General features: G+C 36.9%; 1 protein-coding gene across 22 annotated transcripts in view; it reads right to left on the reverse strand.

The window, feature by feature from the left end:
* Positions 1-22,407, reverse strand: part of MPDZ (multiple PDZ domain protein) — a 100,155-nt gene that overhangs the window by 15,651 nt on the left and 62,097 nt on the right. For 8 of the 22 annotated variants that reach the window (XM_040655587.2, XM_015280115.4, XM_015280116.4 and 5 more), the window contains 16 exons: positions 21,933-21,974; positions 17,846-17,947; positions 16,872-16,970; positions 16,236-16,413; positions 14,062-14,172; positions 13,450-13,533; positions 10,805-10,906; positions 9,613-9,684; positions 7,410-7,572; positions 6,630-6,826; positions 4,659-4,750; positions 4,308-4,398; positions 3,911-3,988; positions 2,970-3,062; positions 2,804-2,878; positions 1,211-1,388 (listed from right to left, as the gene is read on the reverse strand). In XM_040655587.2, coding sequence (XP_040511521.1) covers positions 1,211-1,388; positions 2,804-2,878; positions 2,970-3,062; positions 3,911-3,988; positions 4,308-4,398; positions 4,659-4,750; positions 6,630-6,826; positions 7,410-7,572; positions 9,613-9,684; positions 10,805-10,906; positions 13,450-13,533; positions 14,062-14,172; positions 16,236-16,413; positions 16,872-16,970; positions 17,846-17,947; positions 21,933-21,974 — 1,757 coding nt within the window. The remainder of the gene's footprint in view (positions 1-1,210; positions 1,389-2,803; positions 2,879-2,969; positions 3,063-3,910; positions 3,989-4,307; positions 4,399-4,658; positions 4,751-6,629; positions 6,827-7,409; positions 7,573-9,612; positions 9,685-10,804; positions 10,907-13,449; positions 13,534-14,061; positions 14,173-16,235; positions 16,414-16,871; positions 16,971-17,845; positions 17,948-21,932; positions 21,975-22,407) is intronic. The other 14 variants (XM_040655586.2, XM_040655590.2, XM_015280112.4 and 11 more) reach the window with 7 other exon arrangements.

Consider the following 22,407-nt stretch of genomic DNA (forward strand, 5'->3'; position numbering starts at 1 on the left):
AGGAGGATGTACTGTGTAATAATTTAATTAAAAGAAAGGACCGGCAATCAGAATGTCTGGGATGTTAACATCATCTCTGTCACTGATGTCTCATGGGCTTTAAAGAGATATCAAAAACAAGCTGTTCTATTTGCAAGCTGTTTGTTGTAAGATAAGAAACTGTTACAGAAGCACAGAACAGTTGAGACTGGAAGGGACTTCTGGAGGTCATCTAGTCCAACACCCCTGTTCAAGAAGGAATACCCAGACAAGGCCACCCAGGACTATGTCCAGGTGGCTTTTGAAGATCTTCAAGGAGGGAGACTTCACAAACTCTTTAAGCAATCTGTGCCAGTGCTCCCTCATCTGCAGCGAAAAGATAGACTCAGTAGAAGAAAACTGGGGAGTAAGTTATACAATCAGCTCAAAGATGAAGAGGAGAAAGATCTTTCAACAGTTGTACTATACATCCCTACAAATAGTGATGAAATCAAGTTTCAATCACAATCCAAGGATGCTGGAGGGGGCACTGACAACACCTCCATCAGTTCCTTGTCCATAAGATATGATGTGGAAGATTGGAGAAAGAAGAAATAGACTTGTACAGGGTGAAACACTTCAGCTGTGTAGTGTTTCCTTATCAGTGATGTAACTATGTATCAATACTACTGCTAATAACAAACAACAGAAATATGACTCAGTAATACTTTCAGTGATGTACATATAAATTGACTTCAATATGTTCATTATTCAATTAAACTTTTACTTGTTTCTTAGTGGTGTGTTGCTTAACCAATAAACATCATCAACCAGTGGCATCCCTAGTCAAGAGGGAGACAGTCAAACTTGGCTAGAATTCAACACTGGGAAAGCATCACTCACTCCTCTGTTCTAGGAAAAATGATGTGAATTTCTCTCTGATTTAAAGGAAATCACTCCTATTTCATTCTAGACAACCATGACCCGTGCATTTGCTGCACAGACTTTGAGACAAAAGAGGAAATTGCTCCATCCCTCCACTTCTACAAATAGGCAAGTGGGAAGGCAAGAGGTAAGTCTTCACTGTGGAGTCACTACTTTATTTAGACTGCTCTTTAACCTGGAAGTCCTAGAAAGTGAAGCTCAGCCGATAGTCACATGCATACAGAAAAAAAAAACAAAACTTGTTTACAAGCTGGGTCATCATTTTTATCTTGTAATTGTTGTGAAACAAGACACAAAATAACCTTACTTTTGACTGGTTCTGGTTCTGGTGAGTTGGAAGAGCAAATGGCTGTTGGTGGATGGATATTCCTCCTCTCTCCTGGTGCAGCACTGGAAAGGACTGGTGCTATGGTCTGGCTATCTGACTCTGCTGAGTTGACTGTAAGCTTCACCATATTTTTCGATGATTTCAGTAGATTGATAAACTGAATGATATAAAGAAAAGATGGTGTAGAATGTAGTTGAACTTCCCATTGTAAAAGAAAAATATGGCAAGAGAACTGTTCTCCAAACTGCTAGAAGCCACTATTCTGCAGATTTTCTTGTCAATTAACAAGCATAAATACTGATGTCTGTGGGCCTGACCTGGATGATGTTATTCAACTACCTTCTGTAGAACTCTAAAATATACCACATGACAACATGGTTACCTATGGACAGTTTCTCTGGACAAAGTACTATGTTTATAGCAATTAGTTGAAAGATCAGAAAACTAGTGTTGTCTCTTAATGTTTGGGTGGAATCCAATTATGATCCCACAGAAATCAATGTTAGGAAATCTGCAGTTTTCTATCAAAGCACAGTACTGCCATACAAACTCCTTAATCAGAAACACAGGTGGAAGGAAAAATTGAAAATATTATCTGAACTATAGGAGGAAAAGGATAATATTGAGATGTAACATAGAATTGGATCAAACTCATGCTCTAGTTTCAGGAGATGGTGAAAAAACTTAAAAGTTCACTACTGTCTCACAGGCATCAAATCCTTCCAAGCATTTTAATATATATATATATATAAATATATTTTTAGAAATAAAACCTTAGTCTGTTCCTCCTTTCTCTCAAGCCTTTTCCACTTCCCTGCAAGCAATTTCCGTACTGCTTAGATATTTACTGCTTGAGACATAGCAGTGCTCTCAGAGAATAAGATGGATACTCTGCTAATTGCTTTTTAACAAATGGAAAGTGATCTTCTTGTGCCAAAAGAATCACTTTTCGGGGTAACAAGGCAGATACTAGAAAAATGCCCTCCTTACTTCATTACAGAGTGTTCATTACAGAGCATAAACTGAGTTTGGTGAGCTGGAAGTTAGTAAAATCTATCTATCAAGTATAAATATCAATATTTAGGAATGGAAATAGCTTTTGTGACAGGGTTGAAATATCAGGCCTGGAACATAACGATGTTTGTTATAGACACTCCCTATGTATAAGCGCAGTTCATGACCTGATTTAGCACTGGTGTAACTCACTTGTTTGAAATATAGGCATATCAATTTCACTGTTTCTAATACTTTTAAAGTGGAGTAGTTATGAAGGGACAAGATCCAGTTACAGTTCATATCTCTTGTCCCAGCACTAAGCACTTCTCAGTCATTAGATGTGAAATAGGGAAAAAAAAAATAACATCCGTAGTGAAGAGAAAGACTATTTACTGATGTAGGCTTTAGCTTACTCTGCAGTAGTTTCTTTATCCAGACAAAACCTGAGGATCTTTGGTTCTTTAGCCAACTTTGAAAATGTAGTTAGAGTCACCAAAACCTCACAAGTTTGAGACATAATCATCTCCTAAATTTAGTGGTGTGATTTCTACAATATTCCAGACAATTCAGAAGCACCTTTTCTACTGGATAGCCCACAACAATTTCATCATCCACTGCCAGGATCTGAGTCCCAATTTTGATTCTTCCATCCTGGAAATAAAATAGAAAAAGAAATATAAACTCTGGGTGCTAGTAAAAAAATATGTATTCTTTTTCATATGGATTGAAAATATTTTCACACCTTTGCTGCCGCACCATGATCTGTTAAGCTCTTAATAACTACTCCACTGTCTGTGTCTTCCTCACTAATGGCAATTCCCAAACCTCCTTCATCCTGGAATAAACAGAAATATGCAAATGGTTAAGTACTGGATTTATCAAAATGTTACAATACATTCACAAAACATTAGTGAATATTGCAGAAATAACAGAAGTTTGGGTCTTCCCAAAGCATCAATGTTTTACTTTAAACTAAACTATTTCTGAAATAGCAGATTTTCCCAGTCTATCAATAGTATATTGCTTACCAAGATAAATCTGAAGCAATTCTAAATTCAAACCCCGTTCTTCTGAAACTTTGAAGGTCAACTATGATTCAGATGTTGAATTCATAAACAGGAAGAATTACAGAATCAGAGAATGGTTGAGATTGGAAGGGACCTCTGGAGGCTCCTGTCCAACCTGTTGCTTAAGTATGGCTAACTAGAGCAGACTGTCCAGGAACATGTCAAGGTAATTTTCAGAGATATCCCAGAAAAGAGACTCCACTACCACTCTGAACAACCTAACCTGTTCCAGTGCTCCTTCACCTGCACAGTACAAAAGTGCTTCCTGATGTTCAAATTGAACCACCTTGGTCCCTGTTTGTGCCCCTGTGTCTTGTCCTGGGACTGGGAACCACTGAAAGGGCCTGGCTCTTTTCACTCTCCCTACAGGTATTTATACAGATTACAAAGTTCCCTCCTGGACTCCTTGGACTCAGGTTTTCATGGAAGATATAACAACAGGAAAGTTTTTAGTTCATTCAACAGAAAGGAAGAACAAAAGGAATCTCTGGCCTGACTTCCAGTAAGTAAGGGACAAAGTTTGTTTGCCTTGAGTGATTCCATTATAAAAAACCAAGCTGGTGAACACAAACATGGCTGTTTAATTCTCAATGGCAATTTAATTCTCAGCACATACCTTAGGGAGTTCCACGTACTGAATATTTTTATATGAACTGAAGTCAGGAGAAACACCACCGTCTGCAGTAGTATCAATCTATTAATGAAAATACAACTGTGAGGAGCTATTTTCATCATTAACATTTTCAGCAAAAAGTGGATCTGAACATTTTATGGATCCATTTAAACTGCTATAACCCTCTTCACAGGAATACTAGATTTACTTCTTAGTTCAGATGAACATAAAGTAAAACAGATCTAGGTACAGTAAATGTAGCACTTGTACTAAATCTCTTCTATTTTTCCATTGAATTTCTTCTTTCTTGTGCAATATTTGCTGAGTATACAGGGCACCCATCTATTAAGAACAATTTCAGAATCTCAGTCAGATAAGAAAAAAACAAAATTTACTTAACCTCTTGGTTTTGAAGTGTCTCTGAAGCACAAGGTAAAGCCTCTATTGACTTTGCAGGGCAAACAGCCATCTGATTTACTGCATCTTTATTTCTACAAGAGATTCAATTATAGAATATAGTAAAATAACACCATATTACTTAGAGCAAGTTTAAGTCTAGCTCTTTCTTCTGCATTATTTTTGGTAGTAACAATGCAAATATCAAAACAGAAACGCAAGATATATTTAACAATTCCTATGAACTGGACTCAAAAGCATACCAATCTCCCCAGAATTAAAAATAAAACAAAAGTACTATTGGTGCAAGAACCTGAGTGTATTAAAATACATATTTTTTTAAATAAGAACTTACCTGATAAAGATTATTTTTACTTTAGATGGTGCACATTTGATTATGGATGAAGCATTCTGGTGAGTCCTTCCATAGAGTATTTGCCCATTTATCTACATAGAAGAAAGCAGTAATTATTTTTCAAACAAAAAAAGCTATTATCCCACATCACTGGCTAAAACAGCAATTTTATTACAGTTATGGAGTATGCTGTGTCCTGTTTTCACTTCCTTTTTTCAGTAAAAAATTCCTAGCAATTTAATTTCAATTAAATTAAGTTTAATCAGCACTGGTGAGGCTGCACCTTGAGTACTGTTTTCAATTTTGGGCCCCTCATTGCAAGAAAGGGATTGAGGCCCAGGAGTGTGTCCAGAGAAGGGCAAGGAAGCTGGTGAGGGGTCTGGAGCACAGGCCTTATGAGAAGTGGCTGAGGGAGCTGGGATCATTCAGTTTGGAGAAGAGTAGGCTCAGGGGAGACCCTACTGCTCCCTACAACTACCTGAAGTGTGGCTGTAGTGAGCTGGAGTCAGCCTCTTCTCTCGTGTAACTAGTGATAGGACTAGAAGGAATGGCCTCAAGTTGCACCAGGCAAGATTCAGGCTGGCTGTTAGGAAATACTGTTTTTCCAAAAAAGAAGTCATGTGCTGGAATGGGCTGCCCAGGGAGGTGGTGGAGTCACCAACCCTTGAGGTGTTCAAGGAATGTTCAGGTGTTGTGTTGAGGGACATGGTTTAGTGGGAACTATTGGTGATAGGTGGATGGTCGTACTAGATGATCTTGTGGGTCTTTTCCAACCTTGGTAATTTTATGATTCTATAATTCTAATTTCAGTCTAATGCTGTCACAATGCTGAAAATGTAATCCTCTGGATTACACTGTGTTGTCTTAACATCTATTTTCACTTTGTGACTGATGGAGCAATACAGTGAGGCCATCAGAAATGCTAACCAAAGCAAATAAATACATAAACCCAGCAACAAGATTACTCCTATTTAGTGAATCTCAGCTCTGAGCAATGCACCTTCTAAAAAGGAATTTGAATGTTGGTGCATTTATAATATATACAGATTTGATCTCATAATTACTATCTTTATTTGTCAGAGAAGACTCATTGAAAGCCCATGAGTTCCACGGAGATGAACTTGCAGAATAAGGCCATAATTTGCTAATGTTTTATTAATTGCGTCGGTCCCTGACTTTATCGGAGAGCTGACTCAGACAGACATATTTCAGTGTGCTTTAAGGATACTATGCATTTGCAATACTAAGGTTTTAAAACTTTAAAACCTTTTAACAGATTCAAGAGAACCATCTGGCACACAACAATGGACTCATTACAAATCACAAGCATGAGGCTAGATCCACAGCATCACAAATCCTCTACATTCTCTCCCAGTCTTCCCCTGCCAGCCTATATGCCTTCAGTGTCATCCTCATGCTTGGTGCTGGGAAGGAATGGCGGAACTGAACAATTTCCTCATTGTACTGTTAGACACTGCAACATACAGTTTTGACATTACAAAAAAACAGTTCTGTGAAGGTAATGTTAACTATCACTACTAACCTGAGGAAAGCCACAGCAGAAAATATATCCGCAATCTCATCAGTTGAATTGCAGTAATACAAACATCACATTCATAAACACACTGAGAATGTTAGCTGCACATTAAGCTGTTTGTTCTCTTCAGAAAGCCACTAGAATACAGCCCAAATATGGCAAGAGAGTCCATGATACAAACAAATCCATTTCTGTTTCCCCTACTACTGGTAGACTACTTCTGGTAGACAAGGAAGTAATTGGAAAATCTGAAGCACTCCACAGATGGATGGATTAGGGGACTTTGCTTTAGTTTTCTACAGTTCACAATTTATGACATAGAAATTGCTGTGTCCCCTATTCTAAGGTCCACTAAAGAACACCAACAAGAATCTAATATTTAGTGCATTTTAAGTCAACATGTTTTAGTTTCAATAAAAATCGCAAGAACTCACCTCTAGTAACTCATCAGCAATCTGTAACCGGCCATCTTTGCCAGCTGCACCATTTGGATCAATTCCCACTACAAAGACACTCATCCTGGATCGGTCTTTGTTACCAGCAAGACTAAGTCCCAGACCAGTCCTTCCTTTTTCTAGCTCAATCATGTGTAGTTCCCCTGGTAGACTTCCATAGCGCTGTGTAATCTTTTCTAAATGTAAAGGTATGGGAAACAGAGGTTGGATTTGCACTAGAGGCTCACAAACCAGTTGGAGTTAAGATTATTGTTCAATGGACAGTATCTGACAGTAGACTGCAAACTGAATGAGAAAGTCATAACTGTACTCCACATTTTCATTTCACCTAAGTCTCAGGTGATCTCTAGTTCCTTGTCTTCTAACTTGGGAAAGCATTAAAACTTTAAAAAAGACTAAACACATATAAAAACAATAATCTTCACTCCAGTAACATTTTCAGTTAACAGGAATCATGATATTACACATCACAGCCATCAGTTACCTACAGTAACTGAAATCTGGAAGTAGTCCTCAGTACAAAATCGTGAATCTGGACCACGGAGAAACACAGAGATTGATAGGTAATTTAGAAGAAAAAATCATTTTTGTGTCTCCCTATGTGCCTCTGACAGCAACAAGTAAAAGCTGACAGCAACATTTAAGACTCAGAAAAACTCATGAGAATGAAAGTAGTTCAAACTGGATACCTCACATCTTCTCTTACAATGTTATTTCAGCAATAGATATTTGAAAAATTATCATGAAGGATAAGCTTACTCCAGCTGTAACCGAACTCATTCTCCTTCTCTACATCCTCTGTGACTTGGCTGGACGATGACTGTGCAACATCAGAGTTTATTCCCAAAAATGTGGAAGGAGGAGGCAGAGGCAAGTTACAAAATGAAGTCTTTTCTGGCTCTGAAGTAGACTGACCGAAGGCCTGTGGAGAATAAGAAAAATGTAATGCCTAAGCAAATGCACACTTATGTGTACAGCAAGACAGCATACAAAAACATCAAAAAGGCGATGACTATGGCTTTGAAGTTTAAATACCAAGCAGCTTGAAGTCTAGATGTGTAACACAGCACAGAAAAGCTGCAAGAGATCAAAGACGGAAACAAACACTAGGCAAGGTAAGAGATAACTTCACTCCAAAATGAATTCATAAGCAAACAGAACAGACAAAGCCCAATTCAGTAAAGTTTTATGTGCCACTTTATAGGTCAGAAAAAAGTATCTTATAAAGACTTACATTTTAATGCCATATTTGTAAAAGACTCATACTGTATTTTATTTCTAGAACCTGCTACGTCTCTTTTTTCTGCGATACCTTTTGGAAGTAAAATAGGAGAAAAGGGAGCTAAAACAAAGAACAGTGCTTTCAAAAAATGCAACACAATTTAAAAACAAAATGAGGAAATCCATGAGTAAACACTTAAGCAAAGAACTCATGCCTGAATATCACAGAATCATAGAATGGTTTGAGTTGGAAAAGACCCTTAAGGTCATCTCATCCAACTCCCCTGCAATGAACAGGAACACCTACAGTTAAATCGGGCTGCTCAGAGCCCTGTACAGCCTGACCTCAAATGTCTCCAGGGATGAAGCCTTCACTACATCACTGAGCAGCCTGTTTCAGTGTTTCACTACCCTTACTGTAAAAAACTCACTCCTTATATCCAATCTAAATCTTTTAGGGAGAAACCACAGACCCTGCTAAAGAGTTTGTCCCCTTCTTTCTTGTAGCCTCTTAGATACTGAAAGGCCACTATCAGGTCTCTCTGGAGCACTCTCTTTTCCAGCCTGAACAGCCCCAGCTCTTTCAGCCTATCCTCATAGGGGAGGTGAAGTTATATCATCATTCTGAAGTTATCCACACCCATCAGCTGTAGGTAAGTATATTCTCAAGAGCGTGTTCAGTACTAGCTTCATAGCTCTATTCTTGTAATTTCAGTTTTCACTATCCTCTATTACAAAGCTTGAAAATAACATCTCAGATAATGTCTGTAGAAACCAGAAGCACTGAAATGCTTTATCAGAGCTCAAAGGGCACAGAATAACAAAGCAAACCTTGGACAACTTTAATCCACTTTCAACTTAAGGTGTTGAAAAGACTGGAAAGTTAACAACTTTGTGACACTGAGATCTAAAAAGATTTAAGAATGCTAGAAAGGCACCCAAGCCAATAGTTTAAATTTCATAAAAAAATGCCATGCCTGTGCTTGAAATCCAAGACAATCTAAGGCAATGCATTACAGAAATATTCACAATTTTTGCAAATTATACTCTGAAACATAAGCCTGAATTGATGCAGCAAAATTACAACAAAGAAATTTTTATCCATCACAGTCAGAGAAGGGTAAAACACTAGTCATTAACAGCAAAAGTGTTTTCTTCCTAACAAACAGTTCATGTACCCAACATGGAGAAAAGTTGGTGACAGACTTCTACCTCAGCAGGGGTGAAAAGCAGGGATGAAAAAGAGAGGAGATCCAGATGCACTGTAATTTTTTCTTTGTGAAGAGATGAAGGAAAAGGCTAAGAAGGGTGTTACTATGCAATTCAGACATGGGGGATCACCTTCTGCTTTCTGAACTCAGCCTGTCACACATGTGTCTCTAGCAACTGGAGCTGGCCCCTCAGTTTACGTACACATAAGACTTTCGCTCTCTGAATCAGGCCATACACAAAAAAAACTAAAATGCTTTAACTCATGAAATACTTGTTATGTGCCATGGCACAGTATTTCATATTACATTATTCAAAATGCAGAGCATCATACAGTACATGAACCCATTTGGCTATCAGGGTCACTGATCACAGCCAAGCACATATTAAAAATGGCAGTTGGAGCAGTATCACTTTCAACACAGGAGGCACAGGTGGAGGAAGAAGCAGGATTCTGGAAGGTATCACAAGCCACGTACAAATGCACAGCACACACGTACAGTATCACCTGCTCACTAGAAACAAGACAAACCTTGAATGGTGTGGGAGCAAAAGGGTTAGTTGGGGAACAACGGAAGGTAACCCTAATTGGATTCGATACCTCCTACGGCAACAGAAAACAGCAACCCATATGTTACAGTACCTTTGGCAATACGTAGTGCTACTAATGAACAACTCAACTTCATTTTACTAACTGCAGCAAATTCATTAAGTCAATGAATAAAATTATTTAAGGAGTTATTAAGGACCTTGCTTTAGTGAGCTTTCTTACTGAACATGAACCTGTAAGCAACTGATAGAGATGACAAAAGACCATTCTTATCTCAGTGCATAAAATGCAAGAACAGGTTTTTCTCTAAAAACATACACCTTTTTCAGAAATGTTTTTGAAAATACAGAAAACGCAAGCCATCATTTATGTCACACTTTCCTCATACCTGGAACAAATAGAGATTTCAAAAATGTACATGCAATTATATACCACATATCATAGAATCCATTTAACATTTGAGAGAGCCAACAGACTGCAACATGGAAAAATAGAGGATACAGTCACTCCCAGTCACTTACAGTTTTAAATCAGAAATGCATGCACAAATGAATTAAGACTTTATTTAGGTTAAGGTGTTAGGTTAATTGTGTCTCCAACATGAATAACATGCTGTAAGCACTAATAATAAAAAAAAAAAATCCAACTTTTTCAGATTTTCAAAGACGTAGGTATCCTGTCCATGGTACACTAAAAGAATTTTCAACAAGAAAACTGAAAGTATTTTAAGCACCATTAAACAAAGCAGCCAATATTTCTTGGGCTTTCACTGGGGGAAAAAGAAGAGACAGCAAAGATGTCATAGCAAAAGTACATAGCAGCAAACACTGCACACTGATGACAGATTTTCACTCTGGTAGAGATTTTAACAAACATCACAGGGACCAATTTTCTAATTGAGAAATTGCTCCTTTGGTAGCTCTGATTAATTCAAATTTGGTAGTTACAGTTAATGGACCTGGTTTTCTTAACTCATCCAGAAACTTTCCTCTGCTTGTATGTGCATGTGTGTACGTGTCTGTGCCTTTTTAATTCACTACACAGAATTTCCATCTTCATCAGCACAGTATTTTATACAAATACAGAGAATTTAAACTCAGAGACATACTAATGGCAAAAAAGCACACATATCATGTTTGGTGAGTCAAAAGCAGACAGTTAATCATCATCCAACCTTGTTAGCGTTGAACTGAGAAGAATCAGCAAATGGGTTAGTGCTGCTGAAGATAGCTGGCCTACAGAAAAGATAGTTCTGCGGGAAAGGCAGGGAAGAGTTCTAAAAGAAAAACATAACAGAAACTGAACAAAAATATTTTTAAGTGAACCCTTTGTGACTCATTAAACAAAATTTATTTATTTTGTAGTTTGTGCTAACCAAGCAAGATCTAATTAATATACTTCTGTGTGGACTCATAAGGGTAGGTAAACTGCATTTGCTCTGTATTTTCAATTTGTACACTCAAGTTCATCAGCTATGTTTAGCAGAGATTAGAGGAAAATATTGATCCTCCAATGTGTTCTAGCCCACAGAATTCATGAACTGTAGTATTCAGTAGCATAAGCAATCTAACATTTACTTGCTGTACTATTTGTACAATTTTGCCCAAGTATCTCAGTATATGGGATACACTTCAACTTCAGATATTTAATCCTAAAGTTGTTGATTCCTAGATGAGAATAAATGCAATTCTTAGTAATAGCAAAGTACAAACCTAGGCTTAATTTTATTTTGCAAACCACACAAATTCTCACTACTTAATTTATGTATCAAGCTAATGTATTCAGAGTGCCCATTGCAAAATACAAGGCTTAGTAATATTAGACATCTCTGACTTCACACCTCACTTTGCATCTATACAGATGAATGTGTGATTAACTGATTTGTACTTCAACAAGCTGATCTTCTTGTTAAACAATACAAGGTAAGGTAGTTCCTTGTTATTACTTAACAAATGAAATTATTTCATATGTAAATAAAATCAAAGGATGCAATTTCATTACTTATACTCCCTATGCAGTTTTAGTATTGTATTCTACTTTAAGATCAGAAAGAGAAAACAGTCAAATGTGTACTTAAAAATAATTTCTATAATAGGTGCATCCATCTGTTTGTGGTCTTAATATCTGGTTGCTATAAGCTTCATGTTGCTGGAAAAAAGAAGCATACTAAATGGAATGCGAAAGGCTCGCAGCAACAACTAACATATTTACAACATGGTAGTTTAATCCAGATATACATAGCAGTTACAAAATTTTCTTAAAGTACACAGTTCTGTTCACCATTTCTGAAAATGCTCTACTAAGCATTTACCCTCAAATATTATTTTGCAAAGCAAAATGTAATGTAATTTGATAAGACAACACATCTTGGTTCTACAATGTCTTCAGCACAGAGAAGGTACAGATCTGTATGAACAAGCTCTCTTCATTGGCAAGCCACTCACAGTAAAAAAGCAGTTGCCCTACAGTAAATGATTTTCTGTTTACACGTAACTCACACTTGATGTCATCTTTTGTAAAGAGAAGTTTGGGAAGAATAATTTATCAGCGTAATGGTTCTATTATACTTTCAACAGTACAACAGCCACTGTGAAGAATTATCAACTGTATCTTGATTAATTTTATGCAACTAAAATAAATATCATGAAAAGTTTGTTTACAAACACCAGTCTTAGTAAAAGAGAAAACAGACGATCAGCCACGGTAATTCAAAATTATGCCTTCTATATTTTTTTCATGATGGCAAAGTATCTAAAATACAACTGCTAGTTCTAATCTATGCAACTGCATTGTATTAATTTGGACAGCTCACAAGGATAAAATCTGGAGCACTTGAGTTTGTCTACACAGATACATTTCAAAGGACGCGCATGAAGCGTGTTTTCTTCCACATTCTACAGCGAGTAAAACATACACTAAAATAACGGATATTTTTACTTTCACTTTTTCTTTTTCTTTTTTCCCCAAATTAAATAAAAAAAATAACAGGATAAGTGGGTTTTTTTTTTTTTTTTTTTTTTAATTTGTGTTGTTTATTGATATACCCAGGATGCTGAGGCATCAGACATGCATACTGTAAAGCATAACGCTGTAACATAACAGAGTGGCTGGGACCATAATCAAGGTGACAGATTAACTCTTACTCAGAAGTAAACACTGTAGGATAAATATGGAACAGATTTCATAGATAACTGCTTGCAAGCAATTTTACTGGATTAGATTCTCACAATCCACTTGCATTATTTGAGATATTCTAGAGTATGCTTCAGACCTCTTTAACTTCTACAGTAGCCTAAATGATATAAGAAAAAACAAAAAGGGATGAATATGACTCACTACCAATGTCACTTGGAAACGACTGCCTTACAGCACTATGTTAAATATAGCTGTGTGCAGGCAGATAGCTATCTGAGTAACTGCACATGAACGAAGGCAGGAAATTCCCTTAAAGATCTTATGAAATACAGGTGCACATTTCAGTGATGAAGACAATAAATATAACGCCATTTACAAAAGATCACAATGCAAAGCTTGTGTACAGCAAAGAGTGTTTGCAATGTTTCCGCTCACAGAGAAACAAAGGTTAATAAACATTCAAGAAACAACCAAGAAACAAAGAAAAAAACTGCAATGAAAAACAGAGCATTCTCTAAATATGAAAAGTGGTGATAAAGTAATGGCATAACTCCAAGCCCAAACAATGGCCTAAACATTCAGCAGTGGCCATTATGTTCACATCACAGCAAATGCGACAGCCTTACTTTAGTATCTTGAGTATCAATAGCCAACATTCAACAGATCTTTTTCATGCAACTTTACCTTAGATGACTGATGATAAAATGGGTTAGTAGTTTTCTGCTCACAGAGAGCAGAAGCTGATGAAGGGCTATAAAGAGACTCTGGCTGGGGAACAAGAGTTATGAGACAACTAGTAAATAAACATGCAACTTACACAAACTCTCTACAAAGAGGAATTTTAGTTTCTAGTGATGAAATCAACTATGTTAAAGCTTATTAGCTTTGTCTGCAACGTCCATGCAGCTTAGTGACAGAAACCTTCCGTGTACTTCTATGTCCTTTTATTAATGTCCAATGAATATTTTAACAGATGTTGTATTTCTGCATGCGCTCCTCTGACATGCTGTCAATCTCTAAGAGTTGATTTTACTTAAGACTCCTACTCTGCCCCCCAACAAATTATCATTCTTGAGGCTTTTCAAAATAGTTTGAGGACGGCGTGCTGGAGGGTAATTCCAAATCCAAATCGATTTCATTCTAAATAGAAATAATATTTAAATCAAATCTCTGTTCCTGAAATAGCTAAGATGGAACTTTGAGGATTAAATATCCCACTCCCAAACACCACCACCTTGAACATTCAATTCATCTAGTACTACGTATCATATCTCTTTTCATATTCTTTATGCTTACCCTTGATCTGCTTATAATGCTCTGTACCATAAAGACTACAGGATTGCCTGCCTTCCGTATGGCTTCCACAGCTTGTTCATGGCTGGCATCTCTGAGGTCAATTCCATCCACCTGTAATTGGAAGGCCTCATCTTAACATTACAAGAAGCTACAAAAATCATGAATCAGCTCCGGGTTCTGATTAGAGAACTTCACATAAAACCCAAATCTCTGTTACTAATGGAAAGGTTTCTAATGACTTTACCTCATGTCCCTTACACATAGGTATGAGGTTTCCAAGAGCACTGAAATGGCATCAAAGAAATGTTCTCCATGGTTTAAAAAAAAAAAAAAAAAAAGGGAGAAGGGCAATCATGGTTCAGGCTTGTTATGTTTCCCCACAGGCGATGTAATAAAAGAAATACAGTATTATGAACAGAGTGGCAGTATTTGTTAAATACCACTTTCCGTAAATTCTATCTGACAATAACCCATCTTCCCTGTATCTAATAAGATTTACAGACTCAAACCTTTAAGTGCTGGAAACTTTCATTATGGGATGTTATGTCAGTATAGCACATTTTTTTCTTTCTTTTCAGCCCTTTTCTTTCTTTCTTTTTTTTTTTTTTAATGACCATTAATACCACCACTAATGTAAAGATGTGTTCAGCTGTAAGACATTTCCCTAGAAGCTATAATTTTAGGTCAGAGCTGAAGAGCCATTTCTCTTCTTAAAGAAAGCACGACTAAAGAAAAAAATTTGTTTGGTTGCTCCTTTTCTTGCTTTCAGATGTATCATTGTGTATAACAGTTTGTCTTGCCATCCAGCTAAGAATATGTTATGGTGAAGTTAGCATCAGTAAAGCATTCTCACAATGACCACAATAAGAGCTAGAAGCTAATGCACATAAGGTTATTCGTTAGTGGCAATTCTTGCACAAAAAAGTTACATAATGAGAATTACCCCTGCCTCTTTAACTAACACCATCTTAAAATCATAGAGGAAGAAAAAAAAGAAAATATTCTAAACTTATGAGTAATTAGCAGTATCACTACAGATCTGCAACTTTCCATCTCTGAAATAGTATATGCACTGAATATGAAATAGTATATGCACTAAAAATGCCTCAACTCAAAAAAAATGAAACCATCCATTCACAAACAGTTGCATGAATACACTACACTGTTTTTGCTCACCCACATCAACTTCTACAAGCACCATTCTCAGACACAATTACTGCATTCATAAAAACCCAGATATTCAGTTACAATGAATGATGATCAATTTTGTGGCCACCAAGTAAAATACCACTTCCTAACTTGTTTTATACTAAAAAATTCTTCCATCTTATCCTATGTAACTGTATTATTTCAATGTTTTTTATTTGGATCTAGAAGCAGCCACATATCACTAGTCTCAATATGAGTGGGTAAGCAAATTAAGTCCCATCCAGGTGAAATGTTAATGTTTCTATCGTCCTTGTTCTTTAGGACGGATGGTCAGCTCACATCCATCATGGTGAAAAGGAATGTAGCTTCCAAAGGCATGACTCTGGATAGATGTTAATGTCTAATTTACTGATAACCATCACAGGAAAGACACTCGTTTCAAAATTACTGAGCAAGAGTGCAGAAATTATTGCATAAACAGGGATTATGTAAGCAGAAGACAGATCTAGATGAACTCTTCTCTGCAACACAATACTCTCAACTTCCATGCAACACCTCTCTATCAAATTCACCTTTCTACATGTCATCAGGAAGAAAACAGTATCTTCCTTTACTCCTAAAATGCACAAGAATGAGGCCTGTGTAAGACTTAAGAGGGAGACAAATCTAGTATTTATTTTAATGATATTTTGTTCTTTGGCCATCTGTTGCTATCCAATATGCAAAGATAAAACTTTCTAGTTTACCAAACCTTTTCATACATATTCTGTGAAATGTAGGTGGAACTACTAAATTTGTAGGCCCCTGCTCACACAGCCAGCCATTTATGTTCCAGGTTGTGAATACAATTTCAAACCGTCTGCACATAAGTATCAGTAGATGGCGCTGCTGTGTTTGTAACACAGCAGTACACTACGGCTCAAGAAATGCCAGCTGGATCAATTGCAGAGCGTCAGACCAGGAGCAAACACCTATTTCAGCGACTCCTGAGATGCTAGGACTACTGAAAGGCACTTGATTGGTACCTCGACAATCCGATCTCCAGTTTTCAGTGTTCCATTTTTGCCAGCTGGGCTGTCTTCCAGGATGTGTTTGATAAAGATCCCTCTCATCACTTCCCCACTACTCAGGCGGCTGCCCATCCCCCGTCCTCCAACAATGCTGATCCCTAATGACTTGCCAGGCTCTCTCCAAAGTTCAACCCTGTTGTGATAAAACAAAGAGCAAAATAAATGAAGTCTAAAATGTGACACTGCCAACCACTGAGGACCCCTAGATTGGCATAATCATTTAAAAACATTCAGGAATAACTTTGACTATTTTTTCTTTCAGTGAGAGTTATCTGTTTGGTTGCTTACAAAGTTGTAACTGCTATTGGTTCCATTTACTTTGGCTTCTAATTAAAACTTCTCTTCAGTTCCTCTTACTGACTCACAAACAGTAAGCCTATAGAGATAAATTTACCAAAGCAATTAAGTAAGCATTAGACTGCAGAGATTTAGTCCAATGGCAGTAAAAATCAGCAGTGAATTATGTTTGTAAGGCACAACACACATAAACTGCAGTAATTCTGTTTTTTTTATTCCTCTTAAACTGTATCAGAGGTTTCAAAATTTTTGGATTTCAGATTAGATTATCTGCTGTACAAGATGTATACCTACTTTCTGGGCTGGTTCCAGTTACTGAAAGCTGCATTTTGAAGTTCACTTTCTTCTCCTTCCCCCTCTTCACGTTCTGGAAGCTCTGGAATTTCCCTGATGCTGGACAGGAACATGAAATTCATTTTGAAAAATTCCATAAAATCACTGTATTCCCATGATAAAATTCAGGTACTGGATACTATCAGCATTGTATTTCTACCAGAAATATAATTTTACTAGAATTTCTATCAGTACCTCGAATTTCCTTATCAGAAACCTGTTAGAACACATACCATACGTAGGGATTCCCAAAACATTTATCTCTATTATTAAGTTCTACCAACCAACAACTACAGATTAAAAGACCCTGTATGTTGAAACTAGAACTAAATCAAAGCTGAAAATAATTACTGTTAATACTCAACAATTAATCAGTAATTACTAATTATTATTACTTATTAATTACTTACTACAAAATAATAAGACCAGAATTCAAAAACTGTTACTGCTTTTGGATATTGATTAAAAAAACAAAATAGTCAATGAATATTTTGGTCTGTAACGAATGAATTTTTGAAAGCAACAAAAAGAACAGCAAAATTAATTCTCTGCAGTATATATTTTGGATAGAATATCAATGTCAAATTCTCAGGTCAGAAGCACTGAGTATTTGTGGCAATACAAAAATCCAATTGCAATGTACTTAAAAGAAATTTAGGATTGGACAACACACAGTCTCTTTACTGGAGAGAACAAATACCTGTAAAATAGTCTTATAAAAATGTCAGAATAATTTGCTAGCCAATGCCAAAACTGTGTTATGAGCAACTCTTCATTTAAATGGCAGGTAGTCTGGAAGAAAACCACTATCTTTTAGCTCTAAATATAAAATACAAATTATGAAATAAAACTTAGCATCCAGAATTATGCGAAGTTTATACAAAGATTTAGATCCAAAATTTCTACAGGAGAAAACAAAAGGTCTTTTGACTCACGAGGCAGACTGTGAGGAAGAAATTACTGACATAGTTTCCTCTGACTGTTGTTCCAAACTGGCTCTGTACTTCGGTAAATTTTCTGCTAGCACATATGTAATACTGCAATAAAACGGACATGATTAAAGTAATATGAGGACTTCTAGTCATACCTTCGGTGGATGTGAAGAATGGATATGAGGAAATTACTAAAGATTACTTCATATAGGCATTGGTTTCAAAATCACCAAAACTGCTATGTTGAAAATAAAGAATTAAGTAGTTCTTGTGGCTTATGAAAAGTAAGCATTTGTGATCAAATTAGACAGCTGAACTGCTCTTGATTCTATTGAGAGTTACTACATTTAAGTAAATGGTGTTTTACGAGCAGCAAGTACATAATAGAGATCATTCTGTTTCAGTCAAAACAGATTCCTTGTGCAAAGATAAATAATAAAAGACCTGTGAAGTATGCAGTATCATTACCATCATAAAAGCTGGTTGAATATGCTTCTGGAAGCTAGTTAACAGAAGGTTTTGTGCTTTCAACAAAGGTTCTCTAGGTCTTTTAGGTTTCCATACTTTTAGTTAAAAATACTGCATGGGTTTGGACTTATAAATGTGTTATAGTACATCAGGTACCCTGGAGGGAGTAATCCTCTGCCTGAGTCCTTCCTCCATATCACCATACACATCCAGTCAGCTCAAAATAGTCAGTTGTGTTCCACCAGCCAAATCACATGCAGACTCCCAAAGCCCTGCTATAACTCAGTCAGTTTTGAACACCAGAAAGAGAAATGGCACAAGAGACTGCTGAGGCAGCAATAAAGAAAAAGATTAAGGCATGAAAAATCTTTCTGAAAAAAATTCCTCTGTGGGTAAAGGGACACTATGATCTAAACAGGCCTATTCAAATGAAGGACACAGCCCTAGTATAACTAGGCTTTGTCATGTCCCACTAAGCTGTTGTCCCACAAGCAGCTTAGCTATCAGATCAAAGTCTGACAAGAACTAATTCTGACGGAAAAAGAATACATTCACAAAAGGGTGTCCTACCATCCACCATATGGATGCTGAAAAGGAAGAACTCTCTAGTTCTTCTGACAGAAATTTCTGAATTGTTTGTACTATCACTTGCTTCTTTTCTCCTTCTAGTAATCTATTAATTAACCTGCCTTGTTTTTTTTTTTGTTTGTTTGTTTGTTTTTTTCCCCAAGTCATATGTGCTTGACAGAAAGTGTGTTTTCATTCTGAAATGCTGAGGAGTTAACATTCAGTGGGGAACAAGCACTCAGAAGATCACTGAATCATCTGTTCCTGAACACCAGAAAGAAGCAAGACAGAGAACAGTTATTTTGTGAAGCTGAGCAGTGAAATGGAGAGGAAAGAGGGAAAAGAATAGGAATTATTATTTCAGAAGTTCTTCGATTTTTGCAAATAACCACAACTACTCCTCAGCCATCTCCAACTCTAAATGTGATAAGTTACAGCAAAGTACAAATACTATTGTCACAAAACTCCCACAGCACAAATGCTGCTATGGAAGCTCCATCTTAGTAAGCCCATAAGAATCCTCTGCCATTATAAAAGCCAAAATGTGTGCAAGCTGTGTTTCAGTGAAAGAAAATGCATCACTAATCCAGTGACATTCATCAATTTCATCCCAGTCAAATTCAACAAATTTTACTCTACAAAAATAAGTAGGAAATAATGTACTATCCCTTGAAAGGCAGCTGCATTAAAGAAACTAGAATTGCAACATTTCTACTGGTTAGAACATCTGGGCAGTCTTTTTTACACTAAAATGCAGTAAGAAGCTGTTGCTCACAGTGCAGATAGGAGAATGGAGAGTTCCTAAAAAGGAAATACAGATGTCCAGACTGAGTCCAATGCAGACAGCAGAGAGTGATCATCAATTACAGAGGGTCCAAAATTTCACATCTCTTGTCCAATCCTTTAGTACAGGGAGCACAAAGCAAAATTGTGCAGGGTCCTAAAGTCCAAGGGTAGTAAAGGTCGTTACCTTAAATTTTGGTACAACATGAGCATTACAGGTCAGCTAGCAGGGTGGGCAAACCAGATGTGCTACAACCTCCAGGATACCTTGTATATTTTAACTACTGGAATAAATAACTAGTCCTGGGTCATTCTGAAGGTGCAGCTTAACGGATGCTTTCAAACATCCTTACAAACTACATACAAACATCTCCCAAAAAGTCGCTTAGGTAGGTAAGCTTCTATTTCCTTGTACAGCACAGGAATCGAAAATAAAAGGGGTTTGGTCCAACATTTTAATGTGCGCCTACATGGAGTAATTGTTACCTAACTGATGGAGTCAAATTTTGCCAGTGATGCTATCAGTTCTTGTAGCTCATTGGAAAAGTTACATTATTTCTATTCTAGGCTTAACTACAATTCTAACTGCCTAATTATAAGCTCTCAAAGGAACATTCAATTGCTCTTTGTTCTTACCTACAAAGTTTGCTCTTTGTTCTTACCTACAACTAAACACCAATAATGCTTCAGCTGTGTCATAAATATAAGCCAGAACATTTACTTGTGTTCTGCAAAAAGAAGTACATTCTGTGTAGAAGTTCATTTTGTTTGTTGCTTGCTAAAGTTCAGTGAACTGCAAAGGTTTCCTTAACTGTTTTAATAGATTAATCAATATTATCGACATGGCTGCCCATGACAGTCCCTCTCCCCTTTGCATGCTAATACTGAAAGGAACACACAAAGATTAGCTCTCTTTAAAATTCAAGCTTTAGAGAGAACAGATGTTAGAAGTTCACCTTTACTAAGTGTCTGCCTTATCTCCTCCTGCCTCCTACAAGACATAGCAAGGTCAGCTAGTACTAGTGGCCTTGGACTTCACACCTGCCATAGTCTGTTCCCTGTTTAATACTTATGGGCAGAAATCCCACAGTGAATCAAATCCACCACTCGCTGGAATGCTACTGCAGCTCACTTCTTGGAGGTCACAGTGATGCCTGAAGATATCCTGCACCATCCTGCACAGCTCATTATGTACCATGACATCGCTAATGTGACAAGATGGCCACAACAAGAAGGGTGCTGGGCTCCTCTGGCCAATTGTGTTGACTTATGCCTGACAGTGGAAACAAAAGTCCACCCAGGACCTGAATGGCTCATCTCCAGAAGAGACTGATAGATGCCTTAACAGGTCACAGGGAAGAGAGTAAGAGAAACAAGTGCTATGAAAGAGGTATGAAGATATGGAAGATGGGAAACAATCAAATGCTTCACTATTGTATTCTATTTCTCATCTGCAAGACAAGTTGAGGTTCATCAAGTTCAAGAAAGTATATGTGGGGATTAATAATCTCCTTGCTTTCATAGCTGTACAGCCTTTAGGAGAAAGTGTTCTGGCTTCCCTTCTTGAGATACCACCCCCATCACCAAGATATGCACTAGCAATGACAGCAGTGACAATGGAAACACCAAATGGTGTACAAATGAAAACGTGTGTAAACACAACAATGCATGCGGAACAGAGGAACATTTATCACATGCTTGACCGAACAACCTCACAAAACCTTGAAACACCAGCAAACCAAGTAACATAATATGGACAAGATTCACAACGAATTATTGGCATTAAGAATTAAGGTCGAATTTGAACCTTTTTACACACAAAGTAAGAAAAATGTAAGTGCTATAGAAAATATGACGCTGAGATTAATCCAGATATCAGTACACTGTACTCTAGCAGTGGACCCTGTACAAACACAGAAATACACAAACCACACACGTGGCTGTGCAGTCATCTTTTAGAGTACAGGCGTTTTCATTCCAACCTTAGCAAGTATGCTCCAATCTTCAAGTTTTAGGATACAAATACATATAAAAATAGAAGTACACACATATACTTTTATATATATATATATATATATATATATATATATATATATATATACATCCAAACATGCAGGCACAAGTGCACATGCACACACAAAGAGAGACAGAATATGTACCTATATCTGGATATATCCCTGACATTACTATGGATATAATAAAAGCATGGAATGATTTTACAGACAAGTTGCAACACAGAATCATGATGAGTTTCTGAATCGCCAATACTCACACATAAAAGAGGGCCTGATCATCAGAAGGTGCTGGAGAAGATCTAGAATGCGAAGCATATGATGCAGCATTGTTTTACAACAGTGTTAACAAATGTCAATGTCTCATGCTGAATGTGAGAGGCATACTTAAGTAGTTAAAAGTATGAGCTGCTTTTTTTTTTTCTTTTTTGTCTCCCCCATTTTCTTTATTATTATTTACTAGACCTCCACATTTATACCTGCCTCAGAAACCATTTCATCTTTATTACTGTCTATAGCAGTGATTACTAACAAACATGGAAAATGGACTTGTAATCTATTATCTACTTCTTGATCAGGAATTCATCCTCATGCTTTAGGTTAAGACAGACAAACTCTGATTCAGATTAGTAATCATCTGAATCATCTGAAAGATGTAACAAGCAGCTTCTGCTGAAAAAAAATCCACTATTATTCTAGAAATATAAGAGCTCCTAGCAAGGTGGAGTAAGAAGT

This window comes from Gallus gallus, chromosome Z (assembly GCF_016699485.2).
Source record: "Gallus gallus isolate bGalGal1 chromosome Z, bGalGal1.mat.broiler.GRCg7b, whole genome shotgun sequence".
NCBI lineage: Eukaryota > Metazoa > Chordata > Aves > Galliformes > Phasianidae > Gallus > Gallus gallus.